The sequence below is a fragment of the Coturnix japonica genome, unplaced genomic scaffold (assembly GCF_054131305.1).
Source record: "Coturnix japonica strain WE unplaced genomic scaffold, WE-NBRP24 Scf142, whole genome shotgun sequence".
Lineage (NCBI taxonomy): Eukaryota > Metazoa > Chordata > Aves > Galliformes > Phasianidae > Coturnix > Coturnix japonica.
The window spans coordinates 26,580-43,871 of record NW_028189045.1 but is presented as its reverse complement, the minus strand read 5'-3'; the positions used below and the strand labels follow the sequence as shown (position 1 = coordinate 43,871).

Here is a 17,292-nt window from a genome sequence, read left to right as displayed (position 1 = left end):
AGGGGGAGATTATAGGGGATATGGGGAGATATGGGGGGATATGGGGTATATAGGGAATATAAAGGATATGGGGGGGAGATAGGGGGATATAGGGGGAGAAAGGGGGATATAGGGGGATATAGGGGATATGGGGGGAGATGGGGGATTATAGGGGATATGGGGGATATGGGGGACATGGGGGATATTGGGGGGAGATAGGGGGAGATTATAGGGGATATGGGGGATATGGGAGGAGATAGGGGGGATATGGGGGATATGGGGGATATGGGGGATGTGGGGGGGTATGGGGGGATATAGGGGATATAGGGGGATATATTGGGGGATATGGGGGGAGATAGGGGGATATAGGGGATATAGGGGATATGGGGGATATGGGGGGAGATTATAGGGGATATGGGGGGAGATATGGGGGGATATAGGGGAGGATATAGGGGATATGGGGGGATATAGGGGGATATAGGGGGGATATGGGGGGAGATAGGGGATATGGGGGATATGGGGGGATATAGGGGGGATATGGGGGGATATGGGGGATATGGGGGGAGATAGGGGGAGATTATAAAAGATATGGGGGATATATGGGGGGATATAGGGGGATATGGGGTGATATGGGGTGATATAGGGGATATGGGGGATATGGGGGGATATAGGGGGAGATTATAGGGGGATATGGGGGGATATGGGGGGATATGGGGGATATGGGGGATATAGGGTGGATATGGGGGGAGATAGGGGGAGATAGGGGATATGGCGGGATATAGGGGGGGATATGGGGGGATATGGGGGGGATATAGGGGTTATGGGGGATGTGGGGGATATAGGGGATATGGGGGGAGATATGGGGGGATATAGGGGAGGATATAGGGGATATGGGGGGATATAGGGGGATATAGGGGGGATATGGGGGGAGATAGGGGATATGGGGGATATGGGGGATATGGGGGGATATAGGGGGGATATGGGGGGATATGGGGTGATATGGGGGGATATAGGGGGAGATAGGGGGATATAGGGGATATGGGGGGGAGACCCCATATCCCCCCCATTTTCCCCCCCCTGACCCCATATCCCCCCATATCCCCCCATACACCCCACTGACCCCATATCCCCTTCCGACCCCATATCCCCATTTTCCCCCCCCGACCCATATCCCTCCATATCCCCTATATCCCCCTATACACTTCCCTGACCCCATATCCCCCCATATCCCCCATATACTCCCCTGATCCCATATCCCCTTCCGACCCCATATCCCCCCCATTTTCCCCCCCCGACCCCATATCCCCTATATCCCCCCATACACTCCCCTGACCCCATATCCCTTCCGACCCTATACCCCCTCGACCCCATATGCCCCCCCTTTCTCCCCCTGACCCCATATCCCCCCATACACCCCCCTGACCCCATATCCCCTCCCGACCCCATATCCCCCCATACCCCCCCTGACCCCATATCCCCTCCCAACCCCATATCCCCCCATACACTCCCCTGACCCCATATCCCCTCCCAACCCCATATCCCCCCATACACCCCCCTGACCCCATATCCCCCCATATCCCCCCATACGCCCCCCTGACCCCATATCCCCCCATATCCCCCATATCCCCCCCATTTTCCCCTCCCGACCCCATATCCCCCCATATCCCCCATATCCCCCCATACATTCCCCTGACCCCATATCCCCTCCCGACCCCATATCCCCTTCGAACCCCATATCCCCTTCTGATCCCATATCCCCCCATTTCCCCCCATACACCCCCTGACCCCATATCCCCTCCCGACCCCATATCCCCCATATCCCCCCATACACCCCCTGACCCCATATCCCCTTCTGACCCCATATCCCCCATATCCCCCCATACACTCCCCTGACCCCATATCCCCTTCTGACCCCATATCCCCCCATACACTCCCCTGACCCCATATCCCCTTCCGACCCCATATCCCCTTCTGATCCCATATCCCCCCATATCCCCCATATCCCCCCATACACCCTCCTGACCCCATATCCCCCCCGACCCCATATCCCCCCATACACCCCCCTGACCCCATATCCCCTTCCGACCCCATATCCCCTTCTGATCCCATATCCCCCCATATCCCCCCATACACTCCCCTGACCCCATATCCCCTCCCGACCCCATATCCCCCCATACACTCCCCTGACCCCATATCCCCTCCCGACCCCATATCCCCCTATATCCCCCCATACACCCCCCTGACCCCATATCCCCTTCCTACCCCATATCCCCCTATATCCCCCCATATACCCCCCTGACCCCATATCCCCTCCCGACCCCATATCCCCCCATACACCCCCCTGACCCCATATCCCCTTCCGACCCCATATCCCCTTCTGATCCCATATCCCCCCATATCCCCCCATACACTCCCCTGACCCCATATCCCCTCCCAACCCCATATCCCCCATATCCCCCCATACCCCCCCTGACCCCATATCCCCTTCTGACCCCATATACCCCATATCCCCCCATATCCCCCCATGACCCACCAGGTGACGGCAGCGGCCTTGAGTTCCCTGTGGGCGCCCGTCGGGTGGGGGAGAATCCGGGGGTCCGGGCTGGGGGGGGGGCGCGGCTGCTGGGGGGGGGAGGAGGGGTCCGGGGGGGGCTGGGGGGGACCCCAATGCTGACACCTGGTGGGAATGAATGGGGTGGGGGTCACACAGGTTATGGGGGGGGGAGGGGTTCAATGGGGCTGGGGTGACCCATAGGGGATGGGGGTCCCATATAGAGGGGTCCAATGGGGCTGGGGGTCCCACATGGGGGGCTACAATGGGGCTGGGGTGACCCATAGAGGGTGGGGGTCCCACATAGGGGACTACAATGGGGCTGGGGGTGACCCATAGGGGATGGGGGTCCCATATAGGGGGCTACAATGGGGCTGGGTGTGACCCATAGAGGGTGGGGGTCCCACATAGGGAGCTACAATGGGGCTGGGGTGACCCATAGGGGATGGGGGTCCCACATAGGGGGCTACAATGGGGCTGGGGGTGACCCATAGAGGGTGGGGGTCCCATATAGGGGGCTACAATGGGGCTGGGGGTGACCCATAGGGGATGGGGGTCCTACATAGGGGGCTACAATGGGGCTGGGGGTGACCCATAGGGGGTGGGGGTCCCATATAGAGGGGTCCAATGGGGCTGGGGGTGACCCATAGGGGATGGGGGTCCTACATAGGGGGTGTCCAATGGGGCTGGGGTGACCCATAGAGGGTGGGGGTCCCACATGGGGGGGGCTCAATGGGGCTGGGGGTGACCCATAGGGAATGGGGGTCCCATATAGTGGGGTCCAATGAGGCTGGGGATGACCCATAGAGGGTGGGGGTCCCACATAGGGGGCTACAATGGGGCTGGGGTGACCCATAGGGGATGGGGGTCCCACATGGGGTTCTAATGGGGTCTGGGGGTGACCCATAGGGGGTGGGGGTCCTACATAGGGGGCTACAATGGGGCTGGGGGTGACCCATAGGGGGTGGGGGTGACCCATAGGGGGCTACAATGGGGCTGGGGGTGACCCATAGGGGGCCGGGGTCCCACACTGGGGGGTCATATGGTTCCTAAAGGTCCTGGAAGGGTCATTTGGGTTCTGGGTGCCCTATGGGTCCCTGTGCCATTTGGGTTCTAAGGGCCATTTGTGTTCTAGGTGCTGTATGGGTTCTAGGTGCCCTATGGGTCCTGGTGCCCTATGGGTCCTGGTGCCCTATGGGTTCTGGGTGCCCTATGGGTTCTGGGTGCCCTATGGGTTCTAGGTGCCCTATGGGTCCTGGTGCCCTATGGGTCCTGGTGCTGTATGGCTTCTAGGTGCCCTATGGGTTCTAGGTTCCCTCTGGGTACCTTTACCCTATGGGTTCCAGGTGTCCTATGGCTTCTAAGAGCCATTTGTGTTCTAGGTGCCCTATGGGTCCCAGTGCCATTTGGGTTCTAGGTTCCCTATGTGTTCTAGGTGCCCTTTGTGTTCTAGGTGCCATATGGGTCCTGGCACCGTTTAGATTCTAGGTGTCCTATGGGTCCCGATGCCATTTGTGTTCTATGTGCCATTTGGGTTCTAGGAGCCATTTGGGCCCTATGGGTTCTGATTCCCTTTGGGTTCTTGGTGCCATTTGGGTCCCAGTGTCCTATGGGTTCTAGATGCCCTACGTGTTCTTGGTGCCATTTGGGTTCTGGGTGCCCTGTGTGTTCCAGGTGCCACATGGGTTTTAGATTCCCTATGTGTTCTAGGTGCTGTATGGGTTCTAGGTGCCCGATGTGTCCCAATGCCCTATTGGTCCCGGTGCCCTATGGGTTCTGATGCCCTTTGGGTTCTGGGTGCCTTCTGGGTTCTAGGTGCCCTATGGGTTCCAGGTGCCATTTGGGTCCCGGTGCCCTTTGGGTTCTAGGTGTTCTATGGGTTCTAGGTGCCCTATGGTTCTGGAGTCCATTTGCATTCTGGGTGCCACTTGGGTCCTGGAGCCATTTGGGTTCTAGATGCCGTCTGTGTTCTAGGCTCCCTTTGGGTTCTAGGTGCCTTATGGGTCCTGGTGCCCTCTGGATTCTAGATGCCCTCTGGGTCCTAGTGCCATTTGGGTTCTATGTTCCCTATACGGTCTAGATCCCCTATGCGTTATAGGTGCCATATGTGATCTAGAATTCCCTATGTGTTCTAGATGCTCTATGCAATCTAGGTGCCCTATGCATTCTAGGTGCCCTATGTGTTCTAGGTGCCCTATGCGTTCTAGATACCCTATGTGTTCTAGGTGCCCCAATGGGTTCTAGGTTCCCTGTGTGTTCTAGATGTCCTATGTGTTCTAGATCCCCTATGTGTTCTAGGTGCCATTTGCGTTCTAGGTGCCCTATGGGATTGGGTACCCTATGGGATATAGGAGACATTTGGGTTCTGGATGCCCTATGGTGCCCTATGGGTTCTAGGAGACATTTGGGTTCTGGGTGCCCTATGGGTCCCTATGGGATATAGGAGACATTTGGGTTCTGGGTGCCCTGTGGTACCCTATGGGATATAGGAGACACTTGGGTTCTGGGTGCCCTGTGGTACCCTATGGGTTCTAGATGTCCTATGTGTTCTGGATTCCCTATGTGTTCTAGGTGCCCTATGGGATTGGGTGTCCTATGGGATTGGGTGACCTATGGGTTCTAGGAGACACTTGGGTTCTGGGTGCCCTATGGTACCCTATGGGTTCTAGGAGACATTTGGGTTCTGGGTGCCCTATGGTACCCTATGGGTTCTAGGTTCCCCCTGTGTTCTAGATGTCCTATGTGTTCTAGGTTCCCCGTGTGTTCTAGATGTCCTATGTGTTCTGGGTGCCAATTGTGTTCTAGGTGCCCTATGGGATTGGGTGTCCTATGGGTTCTAGGAGACATTTGGGTTCTGGGTGCCCTGTGGTACCCTATGGGATATAGGAGACATTTGGGTTCTGGGTGCCCTGTGGTACCCTATGGGTTCTAGGTTCCCCATGTGTTCTAGATGCCCTATGTGTTCTAGATTCCCTATGTGTTCTAGATGCCTTATGGGATTGGGTGTCCTATGGGATATAGGAGACATTTGGGTTCTAGGTGCCCTGTGGTACCCTATGGGATATAGGAGACACTTGGGTTCTAGGTGCCCTATGGTACCCTATGGGTTCTAAAAGACATTTGGGTTCTGGGTGCCCTGTGGTACCCTATGGGATATAGGAGACACTTGGGTTCTAGGTGCCCTGTGGTACCCTATGGGTTCTAGATGTCCTATGTGTTCTAGATTCCCTATGTGTTCTAGGTGCCCTATGGGATTGGGTGTCCTATGGGTTCTAGGAGACACTTGGGTTCTAGGTGCCCTGTGGTACCCTATGGGTTCTAGATGTCCTATGTGTTCTAGATGTCCTATGTGTTCTAGATTCCCTATGTGTTCTAGGTGCCCTATGGGATTGGGTGTCCTATGGGTTCTAGGAGACACTTGGGTTCTAGGTGCCCTGTGGTACCCTATGGGTTCTAGATGTCCTATGTGTTCTAGATGTCCTATGTGTTCTAGATTCCCTATGTGTTCTAGGTGCCCTATGGGATTGGGTGTCCTATGGGTTCTAGGAGACATTTGGGTTTTGGGTGCCCTGTGGTACCCTATGGGATATAGGAGACATTTGGGTTCTGGGTGCCCTGTGGTACCCTATGGGTTCTAGATGTCCTATGTGTTCTAGATTCCCTATGTGCTCTAGGTGCCCTATGTGATCTAGCATTCCCTATGTGTTCTAGATTCTCTATGCGATCTAGGTGCCCTATGCATTCTAGATACCCTATGTGTTCTAGATGTCCTATGATGCGTTCTAGATCCCCTATGCATTCTAGGTGCCATTTGCATTCTAGGTGCCCTATGTGTTCTAGGTGCCCTAATGGGTTCTAGGTTCCCCGTGTGTTCTAGACCCCCTATGTGTTCTAGATCCCCTATGTGTTCTAGGTGCCCTATGCATTCCAGATACCCTATGTGTTCTAGATGTCCTATGATGCGTTCTAGATCCCCTATGCGTTCTAGGTGCCATTTGCATTCTAGGTGCCCTATGTGTTCTAGGTGCCCTAATGGGTTCTAGGTTCCCTGTGTGTTCTAGATCCCCTATGTGTTCTAGATTCCCTATGTGTTCTAGGTGCCCTATGGGATTGGGTGTCCTATGGGATATAGGAGACATTTGGGTTCTGGGTGCCCTGTGGTACCCTATGGGTTCTAGGAGACATTTGGGTTCTGGGTGCCCTGTGGTACCCTATGGGATATAGGAGACATTTGGGTTCTAGGTGCCCTATGGGATATAGGAGACATTTGGGTTCTGGGTGCCCTGTGGGATATAGGAGACATTTGGGTTCTGGGTGCCCTATGGGATATAGGAGACATTTGGGTTCTGGGGGCCATTTGTGTTTTAGGTGCCTTATGGGTTCTGGGTGCCATTTGTGTTCTAGGTGCCCTATGGGATTGGGTGTCCTATGGGTTCTAGGAGACACTTGGGTTCTGGGTGCCCTGTGGTACCCTATGGGTTCTAGGTTCCCTGTGTGTTCTAGATGCCCTATGTGTTCTAGATTCCCTATGTGTTCTAGGTGCCCTATGGGATTGGGTGTCCTATGGGTTCTAGGAGACATTTGGGTTCTGGGTGCCCTATGGTACCCTATGGGATATAGGAGACATTTGGGTTCTGGGTGCCCTGTGGTACCCTATGGGTTCTAGATGTCCTATGTGTTCTAGATTCCCTATGTGTTCTAGGTGCCCTATGGGATTGGGTGTCCTATGGGTTCTAGGAGACATTTGGGTTCTGGGTGCCCTGTGGTACCCTATGAGTTCTAGGTTCCCCGTGTGTTCTAGATGTCCTATGTGTTCTAGATTCCCTATGTGTTCTGGGTGCCCTATGGGATTGGGTGTCCTACGGGTTCTAGGAGACATTTGGGTTCTGGGTGCCCTATGGGATATAGGAGACATTTGGGTTCTGGGTGCCCTATGGTACCCTATGGGATATAGGAGACATTTGGGTTCTAGATGTCCTATGTGTTCTAGGTGCCCTATGGGATTGGGTGTCCTATGGGATATAGGAGACATTTGGGTTCTGGGTGCCCTATGGGTCCCGGTGCCATTTGGGTTCTGGGTGCCATTTGTGTTCTAGGTGCCCTATGGGATTGGGTGTCCTATGGGTTCTAGGAGACATTTGGGTTCTGGGTGCCCTGTGGTACCCTATGGGATATAGGAGACATTTGGGTTCTGGGTGCCCTGTGGTACCCTATGGGATATAGGAGACATTTGGGTTCTAGGTGCCCTATGGTACCCTATGGGTTCTAGGAGACATTTGGGTTCTGGGTGCCCTGTGGTGCCCTATGGGTTCTAGGAGACACTTGGGTTCTGGGTGCCCTATGGTACCCTATGGGATATAGGAGACATTTGGGTTCTGGGTGCCCTGTGGTACCCTATGGGATATAGGAGACACTTGGGTTCTGGGTGCCCTGTGGTACCCTATGGGTTCTAGATGTCCTATGTGTTCTAGATGTCCTATGTGTTCTAGATTCCCTATGTGTTCTAGGTGCCCTATGGGATTGGGTGTCCTATGGGTTCTAGGAGACACTTGGGTTCTAGGTGCCCTGTGGTACCCTATGGGTTCTAGATGTCCTATGTGTTCTAGATGTCCTATGTGTTCTAGATTCCCTATGTGTTCTAGGTGCCCTATGGGATTGGGTGTCCTATGGGTTCTAGGAGACATTTGGGTTTTGGGTGCCCTGTGGTACCCTATGGGATATAGGAGACATTTGGGTTCTGGGTGCCCTGTGGTACCCTATGGGTTCTAGATGTCCTATGTGTTCTAGATTCCCTATGTGCTCTAGGTGCCCTATGTGATCTAGCATTCCCTATGTGTTCTAGATTCTCTATGCGATCTAGGTGCCCTATGCATTCTAGATACCCTATGTGTTCTAGATGTCCTATGATGCGTTCTAGATCCCCTATGCATTCTAGGTGCCATTTGCATTCTAGGTGCCCTATGTGTTCTAGGTGCCCTAATGGGTTCTAGGTTCCCCGTGTGTTCTAGACCCCCTATGTGTTCTAGATCCCCTATGTGTTCTAGGTGCCCTATGCATTCCAGATACCCTATGTGTTCTAGATGTCCTATGATGCGTTCTAGATCCCCTATGCGTTCTAGGTGCCATTTGCATTCTAGGTGCCCTATGTGTTCTAGGTGCCCTAATGGGTTCTAGGTTCCCTGTGTGTTCTAGATCCCCTATGTGTTCTAGATTCCCTATGTGTTCTAGGTGCCCTATGGGATTGGGTGTCCTATGGGTTCTAGGAGACATTTGGGTTCTGGGTGCCCTATGGTACCCTATGGGTTCTAGGAGACATTTGGGTTCTGGGTGCCCTGTGGTACCCTATGGGTTCTAGATGTCCTATGTGTTCTAGATTCCCTATGTGTTCTAGGTGCCCTATGGGATTGGGTGTCCTATGGGTTCTAGGAGACATTTGGGTTCTCGGTGCCCTGTGGTACCCTATGGGTTCTAGATGTCCTATGTGTTCTAGATGTCCTATGTGTTCTAGATTCCCCATGTGTTCTAGGTGCCCTAATGGGTTCTAGGTTCCCCGCGTGTTCTAGATGTCCTATGCGTTCTAGATCCCCTATGCGGTCTAGGTGCCATTTGCATTCTAGGTGCCCTAATGGGTTCTAGGTTCCCCGTGTGTTCTAGATGTCCTATGCATTCTAGATCCCCTATGCGGTCTAGGTTCCCTGTGTGTTCTAGATTTCCTATGTGTTCTAGATCCCCTATGTGTTCTAGGTGCCATTTGCGTTCTAGGTGCCCTATGGGATTGGGTGTCCTATGGGTTCTAGGAGACACTTGGGTTCTGGGTGCCCTGTGGTACCCTATGGGTTCTAGGAGACATTTGGGTTCTGGGTGCCCTATGGGTCCCGGTGCCATTTGGGTTCTGGGGGCCATTTGTGTTCTAGGTGCCCTATGGGATTGTGTGTCCTATGGGTTCTAGGAGACATTTGGGTTCTAGGTGCCCTGTGGTACCCTATGGGATATAGGAGACATTTGGGTTCTAGGTGCCCTATGGTACCCTATGGGTTCTAGGAGACATTTGGGTTCTGGGTGCCCTGTGGTACCCTATGGGTTATAGGTGCCCTATGGGATTGGGTGTCCTATGGGTTCTAGGAGACACTTGAGTTCTGGGTGCCCTGTGGTACCCAATGGGTTCTAGGTTCCCTGTGTGTTCTAGATGTCCTTTGTGTTCTAGGTACCCTATGTGTTCTAGGTGCCCTAATGGGTTTCATAGTTTCCTGCATGTTCTAGATGTCCTATGCGTTCTAGATCCCCTATGCGTTCTAGGTTCCATTTGCATTCTAGGTGCCCTAATGGGTTCTAGGTTCCCCGTGTGTTCTAGATGTCCTATGCATTCTAGATCCCCTATGCGGTCTAGGTTCCCTGTGTGTTCTAGATGTCCTATGTGTTCTAGATCCCCTATGTGTTCTAGGTGCCATTTGCGTTCTAGGTGCCCTATGGGATTGGGTGTCCTATGGGTTCTAGGAGACATTTGGGTTCTGGGTGCCCTATGGTACCCTACGGGATATAGGAGACATTTGGGTTCTGGGTGCCCTGTGGTACCCTATGGGTTCTAGGTTCCCTGTGTGCTCTAGATGTCCTATGTGTTCTAGGTGTCCTATGGGATATAGGAGACATTTGGGTTCTGGGTGCCCTATGGTACCCTATGGGATATAGGAGACACTTGGGTTCTGGGTGCCCTGTGGTACCATATGGGTTCTAGGTTCCCTGTGTGTTCTAGATGTCCTATGTGTTCTAGATTTCCTATGTGTTCTAGGTGCCCTATGGGATTGGGTGTCCTATGGGTTCTAGGAGACACTTGGGTTCTGGGTGCCCTATGGTACCCTATGGGATATAGGAGACATTTGGGTTCTGGGTGCCCTGTGGTACCCTATGGGTTCTAGGTTCCCTGTGTGTTCTAGATGTTTTATGTGTTCTAGGTGCCCTATGGGATTGGGTGTCCTATGGGTCCTGGTGCCATTTGGGTTCTGGGGGCCATTTGTGTTCTAGATTCCCTATGCGATCTAGGTGCCCTAATGGGTTCTAGGTTCCCTATGCGTTCTAGGTGCCATTTGCATTCTAGGTGCCCTATGTGTTATAGGTGCCCTAATGGGTTCTAGGTTCCCTGTGTGTTCTAGATGTCCTATGCGTTCTAGATCCCCTATGTGTTCTAGGTGCCCTATGTGATCTAGCATTCCCTATGTGTTCTAGATTCTCTATGCGATCTAGGTGCCCTATGCATTCTAGATACCCTATGTGTTCTAGATGTCCTATGATGCGTTCTAGATCCCCTATGCGTTCTAGGTGCCATTTGCATTCTAGGTGCCCTATGTGTTCTAGGTGCCCTATGGGTTCTAGGTTCCCCGTGTGTTCTAGATCCCCTATGTGTTCTAGGTGCCCTATGGGTTCTAGGTTCCCCGTGTGTTCTAGATCCCCTATGTGTTCTAGATTCCCTATGTGTTCTAGGTGCCCTATGGGATTGGGTGTCCTATGGGATATAGGAGACACTTGGGTTCTGGGTGCCCTGTGGTACCCTATGGGTTCTAGGTCCCGGTTCTGCTGCTCACCGTTGGTTCCGTGCACGATGGTCCTGTTGTCCTCGGGCGGTTCCCTGGGTTCGGTTCCGTCCTCGGTTCCGTTCTCGGGTCGATGCTCCACGATGCGGCAGCGATACCAGCAGCGGCGCCGCGCGTCACGAGTGCTCCAGTACAGACGGCGGCACCTGCGGAACAATATCAACCAGTACGGACCAGTACAGACCAGTACAGACCAGTACAGACCAGTACAGACCAGTACGGAACAGTATGGACCAGTATGGAACAGTACAGACCAGTATGGACCAGTATGGACCAGTATGGAATATTAAGGACCAGTATGGACCAGTATGGAACAGTATGGACCAGTATGGAACAGTATGGACCAGTACGGACCAGTATGGAACAGAATGGAACAGTATGGAACAGTATGGAACAGTACGGACCAGTATGGACCAGTACGGAACAGTACGGACCAGTATGGAACAGTATGGAACAGTACGGACCAGTATGGAGCAGTATGGAACAGTATGGAACAGTACGGAACAGTATGGAACAGTATGGACCAGTATGGACCAGTATGGAACAGTATGGACCAGTACGGAACAGTATGGACCAGTACGGACCAGTACGGGCCAGTACGGACCAGTATGGACCAGTATGGACCAGTATGGAACAGTAGGGACCAGTATGGACCAGTATGGACCAGTATGGACCAGTATGGAGCAGTACGGAACAGTATGGACCAGTATGGAACAGTACAGACCAGTACGGAATAGTATGGACCAGTATGGAACAATACGGACCAGTATGGACCAGTATGGACCAGTACGGAATATTAAGGAGCAGTACAAACCAGTACGGACCAGTACGGACCAGTACGGACCAGTAAGAACCAGTACGGACCAGTACGGAACAGTATGGAACAGTATGGAATATTAAGGACCAGTACGGACCAGCATGGAACAGTATGGAACAGTATGGACCAGTATGGAACAGTATGGACCAGTAAGAACCAGTATGGAATATTAAGGACCAGTACGGACCAGTATGGACCAGTATGGAACAGTACGGACAAGTATGGAATATTAAGGACCAGAATGGAATATTAAGGACCAGTATGGACCAGTATGGACCAGCATGGAACATTATGGACCAGTATGGAACAGTACGGAACAGTAAGAACCAGTACGGACCAGTACGGAACAGTATGGACCAGTATGGACCAGTACGGACCAGTATGGAATATTAAGAACCAGTATGGAATATTAAGGACCAGTATGGACCAGTATGGACCAGTATGGACCAGTACGGACCAGTATGGAATATTAAGAACCAGTATGGAATATTAAGGACCAGTATGGACCAGTATGGACCAGTATGGACCAGTACGGACCAGTAAGAACCAGTATGGACCAGTATGGACAAGTACAAACAAGTATGGACCGCATTGAGGCCCATTAAACCCCATAGACCCCATTACCTTCCATTACCCCCCACAGCCCCATAGCCCCCATAGCCCCATAGCCCCCATAGCCCTCCATTGCCCCCATAGCCTCATAGCCCCCATAGCCCCATAGCCCCCATTACCCCCCATAGCCCCTCATTGCCCCATAGCCCCCCATAGCCCCCATAGCCCCCATAGCCCCATAGCCCCCCATTGCCCCATAGCCCCCCATAGCCACCAATTACCCCATAGCCCCCCATTGCCCCCCATTGCCCCATAGCTCCCCACAGCCCCCATAGCCCCCCATAGCCCCTATTGCCCCATAGCTCCCCATTGCCCCATAGCCCTCATAGCCCCCCATAGCCCCCACAGCCCCATAGCCCCCATTGCCCCCATAGCCCCCCATTGCCCCATAGCCACCAATGACCCCATAGCCCCCCATTGCCCCATAGCCCCCATAGCCCCCCATTGCCCCATAGCCCCCCACAGCCCCATAGCCCCCATAGCCCCCATTGCCCCATAGCCCCCCACAGCCCCATAGCCCCCCATAGCCCCATAGCCCCCATAGCCCCCCACAGCCGCATAGCCCCATAGCCCCCATAGCCCCCATAGCCCCATAGCCCCCCATAGTCCCCCACAGCCCCATAGCCCCCCATTACCCCCCATTGCCCCATAGCCCCCCATAGTCCCCCACAGCCCCATAGCCCCATAGCCCCCCATAGCCCCATAGCCCCCATAGCCCCATAGCCCCCCATAGCCCCCATAGCCCCATAGCCCCCATAGCCCCCCATTGCCCCCATAGCCTCATAGCCCCCATAGCCCCCCACAGCCCCATAGCCCCATAGCCCCCATTACCCCATAGCCCCCCATAGCCCCCATAGCCCCATAGCCCCCATTACCCCATAGCCCCATAGCCACCTATTACCCCATAGCCCCCATAGCCCCATAGCCCCCCACAGCCCCCATAGCCCCCCATAGCCCCATAGCCCCCATAGCCCCATAGCCCCCATTGCCCCATAGCCCCCCATAGCCACCAATTTCCCCATAGCCCCCCATTGCCCCATAGCCCCCCACAGCCCCCATAGCCCCATAGCCGCCCATAGCCCCCATAGCCCCCCACAGCCGCATAGCCCCATAGCCCCCATAGCCCCCCATAGCCCCATAGCCCCCATAGCCCCCCATAGCCCCCCATTACCCCCCATTGCCCCATAGCCCCCCATAGCCCCATAGCCCCCATAGCCCCATAGCCCCCATAGCCCCCATTACCCCCCATAGCCCCATAGCCCCCCATTGCCCCCATAGCCCCCCATTACCCCCCACTGCCCCATAGCCCTCATAGCCCCCATAGCCCCCCACAGCCCCATAGCCCCATAGCCCCCATTACCCCATAGCCCCATAGCCCCCATTACCCCATAGCCCCCCATAGCCCCATAGCCCCCATAGTCCCCCACAGCCCCATAGCCCCCATAGCCCCATAGCCCCCCATAGCCCCCATAGCCCCCCATAGCCCCCATAGCCCCATAGCCCCCCACAGCCCCACAGCCCCCATAGCCCCCCATAGCCCCCATAGCCCCATAGTCCTCCATAGCCCCCATAGCCCCATAGCCCCCCATAGTCCCCCACAGCCCCATAGCCCCATAGCCCCCATAGCCCCCCATTGCCCCATAGCCCCCACAGCCCCATAGCCCCCCATAGCCCCCATAGCTCCCATAGCCCCATAGCCCCCATAGCCCCCCATTGCCCCATAGCCCCCCACAGCCCCCATAGCCCGATAGCCCCCACAGCCCCATAGCCCCATAGCCCCCATAGCCCCCATTGCCCCATAGCCCCCCATAGCCACCAATTACCCCATAGCCCCCCATAGCCACCAATTACCCCATAGCCCCCATTGCCCCATAGCCCCCCATAGCCCCATAGCCCCCCTTGCCCCATAGCCCCCCATAGCCCCCCATAGCCCCATAGCCCCCATAGCCCCATAGCTCCCATAGCCCCATAGCCCCCCACAGCCCCATGGCCCCATAGCCCCCATTGCCCCATAGCCCCCCATAGCCCCCACAGCCCCCATAGCCCCCCATAGCCCCCATAGCCCCATAGCCCCCATTACCCCCACAGCCCCATAGCCCCCCATAGTCTGTAGCCCCCATTGCCCCATAGCCCCCATAGCCCCCCATTGCCCCCATAGCCTCATAGCCCCCATAGCCCCCCATAGCCCCATAGCCCCCCATTGCCCCATAGCCCCATAGCCTCATAGCCCCCATAGCCCCTATTACCCCCCATTGCCCCATAGCCCCCCACAGCCCCCATAGCCCCCATAGCCCCCCATAGCCCCCAAAGCCCCACAGCCCCCATAGCCTCCATTACCCCCACAGCCCCATAGCCCCCCATAGCCTGTAGCCCCCATTGCCCCATAGCCCCCATAGCCCCCCATTGCCCCATAGCCCCCCATAGCCCCCATAGCCCCCCATAGCCCCCCAAAGCCCCATAGCCCCACAGCCCCATAGCCCCATAGCCCCCATAGTCCCCATTGCCCCCATAGCCCCCATTGCCCCATAGCCCCCATTGCCCCATAGCTCCCCATTGCCCCATAGCCCCCATAGCCCCCCATAGCCCCCATTACCCCCATAGCCCCCATTGCCCCACAGCCCCCATAGCCCCCCATTGCCCCATAGCCACCAATTACCCCATAGCCCCCCATTGCCCCATAGCCCCCATTGCCCCATAGCCCCCCATAGCCACCAATTTCCCCATAGCCCCCCATAGCCCCATAGCCACCAATTACCCCATAGCCCCCCATTGCCCCATAGCCCCCATTGCCCCATAGCCCCCCATAGCCACCAATTACCCCATAGCCCCATAGCCACCAATTACCCCATAGCCCCCCATAGCCCCATAGCCCCCATTGCCCCATAGCCCCCCATAGCCACCAATTACCCCATAGCCCCCCATTGCCCCATAGCCCCCATTGCCCAATAGCCCCCATAGCCCCATAGCCCCCCATAGCCCCCCATAGCCCCCATAGCCCCCATAGCCCCATAGCCCCCCATAGCCCCATAGCCCCCATTGCCCCCCATATCCCCATAGCCCCCATTGCCCCATAGCCCCCCATAGCCACCAATTACCCCATAGCCCCCCATAGCCCCATAGCCCCCCATAGCCACCAATTACCCCATAGCCCCCCATTGCCCCATAGCCCCCCACAGCCCCCATAGCCCCCCATTGCCCCATAGCCCCCCATTGCCCCATAGCCCCCCACAGCCCCCATAGCCCCCCATTGCCCCATAGCCCCCATTGCCCCATAGCCCCCCACAGCCCCCATAGCCCCATAGCCCCCCATAGCCCCCATTGCCCCATAGCCCCCCATTGCCCCATAGCCCCCATAGCCCCCCATAGCACCCATAGCCCCATAGCCCCCATTGCCCCATAGCCCCCCATAGCCCCATAGCCCCCCTTGCCCCATAGCCTCCCATAGCCCCATAGCCCCCATAGCCCCATAGCCCCATAGCCCCCATTGCCCCATAGCCCCCCATAGCCATCCATTGCCCCCCATAGCCCCCATAGCCCCATAGCCCCCATTGTCCCCCATAGCTCCCATAGCCCCCATTACCCCCCATTGCCCCATAGCCCCCCATTACCCCCCATAGCCCCCCATAGCCCCCATAGCCCCCATAGCCCCCCATTGCCCCATAGCCCCCCACAGCCGCATAGCCCCCATAGCCCCCCATAGCCCCCATAGCCCCATAGCCCTCCATAGCCCCCATAGTCCCCATTGCCCCCACAGCCCCCCATTGCCCCATAGCCCCCATAGCCCCCCATTGCCCCATATCCCCCATTGCCCCATAGCCCCCCATAGCCCCCATAGCCCCATAGCCCCCATTACCCCCCATAGCCCTCCATTGCCCCCATAGCCCCATAGCCCCCATTGCCCTCATAGCCCCCCATAGCCACCAATTACCCCATAGCCCCCCATAGCCCCCATAGCCCCCCATAGCCACCAATTACCCCATAGCCCCCCATTGCCCCATAGCCCTCATTGACCCATAGCCCCCATAGCCCCCATTGCCCCCCATTACCCCCCATTGCCCCATAGCCCCCCATAGCCCCATAGCCCCCATTGCCCCCATAGCTCCCCATTGCCCCCATAGCCACCAATGACCCCATAGCCCCTCATTGCCCCATAGCCCCCATAGCCCCCCATTGCCCCATAGCCCCCCACAGCCCCATAGCCCCCATAGCCCCCATTGCCCCATAGCCCCCCATAGCCCCATAGCCCCCATAGCCCCATTGCCCCATAGCCCCCCATAGCCCCATAGCCCCCATAGCCCCCATAGCCCCATAGCCCCCCATAGCTCCCATAGCCCCATTGCCCCATAGCCCCCCATAGCCCCATAGCCCCCATAGCCCCATAGCCCCCCATAGCCCCCATAGCCCCATAGCCCCATAGCCCCCATAGCCCCCATAGCCCCATAGCCCCCCATAGCTCCCATAGCCCCATTGCCCCATAGCCCCCCATAGCCCCATAGCCCCCATAGCCCCATAGCCCCCCATAGCCCCCATAGCCCCATAGCCCCATAGCCCCCATAGCCCCCATAGCCCCATAGCACTCACTGGTAGCCCACGGGGTAGAGCCGCCCGTCACACTCCGACAGCTCCGTCAGCGCCCCCAGGCTGTCAATGCGGATGGAGCCTGTGGGGGGATGTGTGGGGTGAGCTGCCCCATAGCGACACAGAGCGAACCCATAGAGACACCATAGAAAGACCCCATAGAGAGACCC

At 56.2% G+C, this 17,292-nt stretch overlaps 1 protein-coding gene across 1 annotated transcript in view; it reads right to left on the bottom strand.

The window, feature by feature from the left end:
* LOC107307351 (histone-lysine N-methyltransferase 2B-like) overlaps positions 1 to 17,292 on the bottom strand; it is a gene marked incomplete at its 5' end in the record, with an annotated part of 95,109 nt that overhangs the window by 52,002 nt on the left and 25,815 nt on the right. The window contains 3 exons of the mRNA XM_085535628.1: positions 2,513 to 2,656; positions 11,107 to 11,261; positions 17,126 to 17,204. Of these exons, the coding sequence (XP_085391754.1) occupies positions 2,513 to 2,656; positions 11,107 to 11,261; positions 17,126 to 17,204 (378 nt within the window). The remainder of the gene's footprint in view (positions 1 to 2,512; positions 2,657 to 11,106; positions 11,262 to 17,125; positions 17,205 to 17,292) is intronic.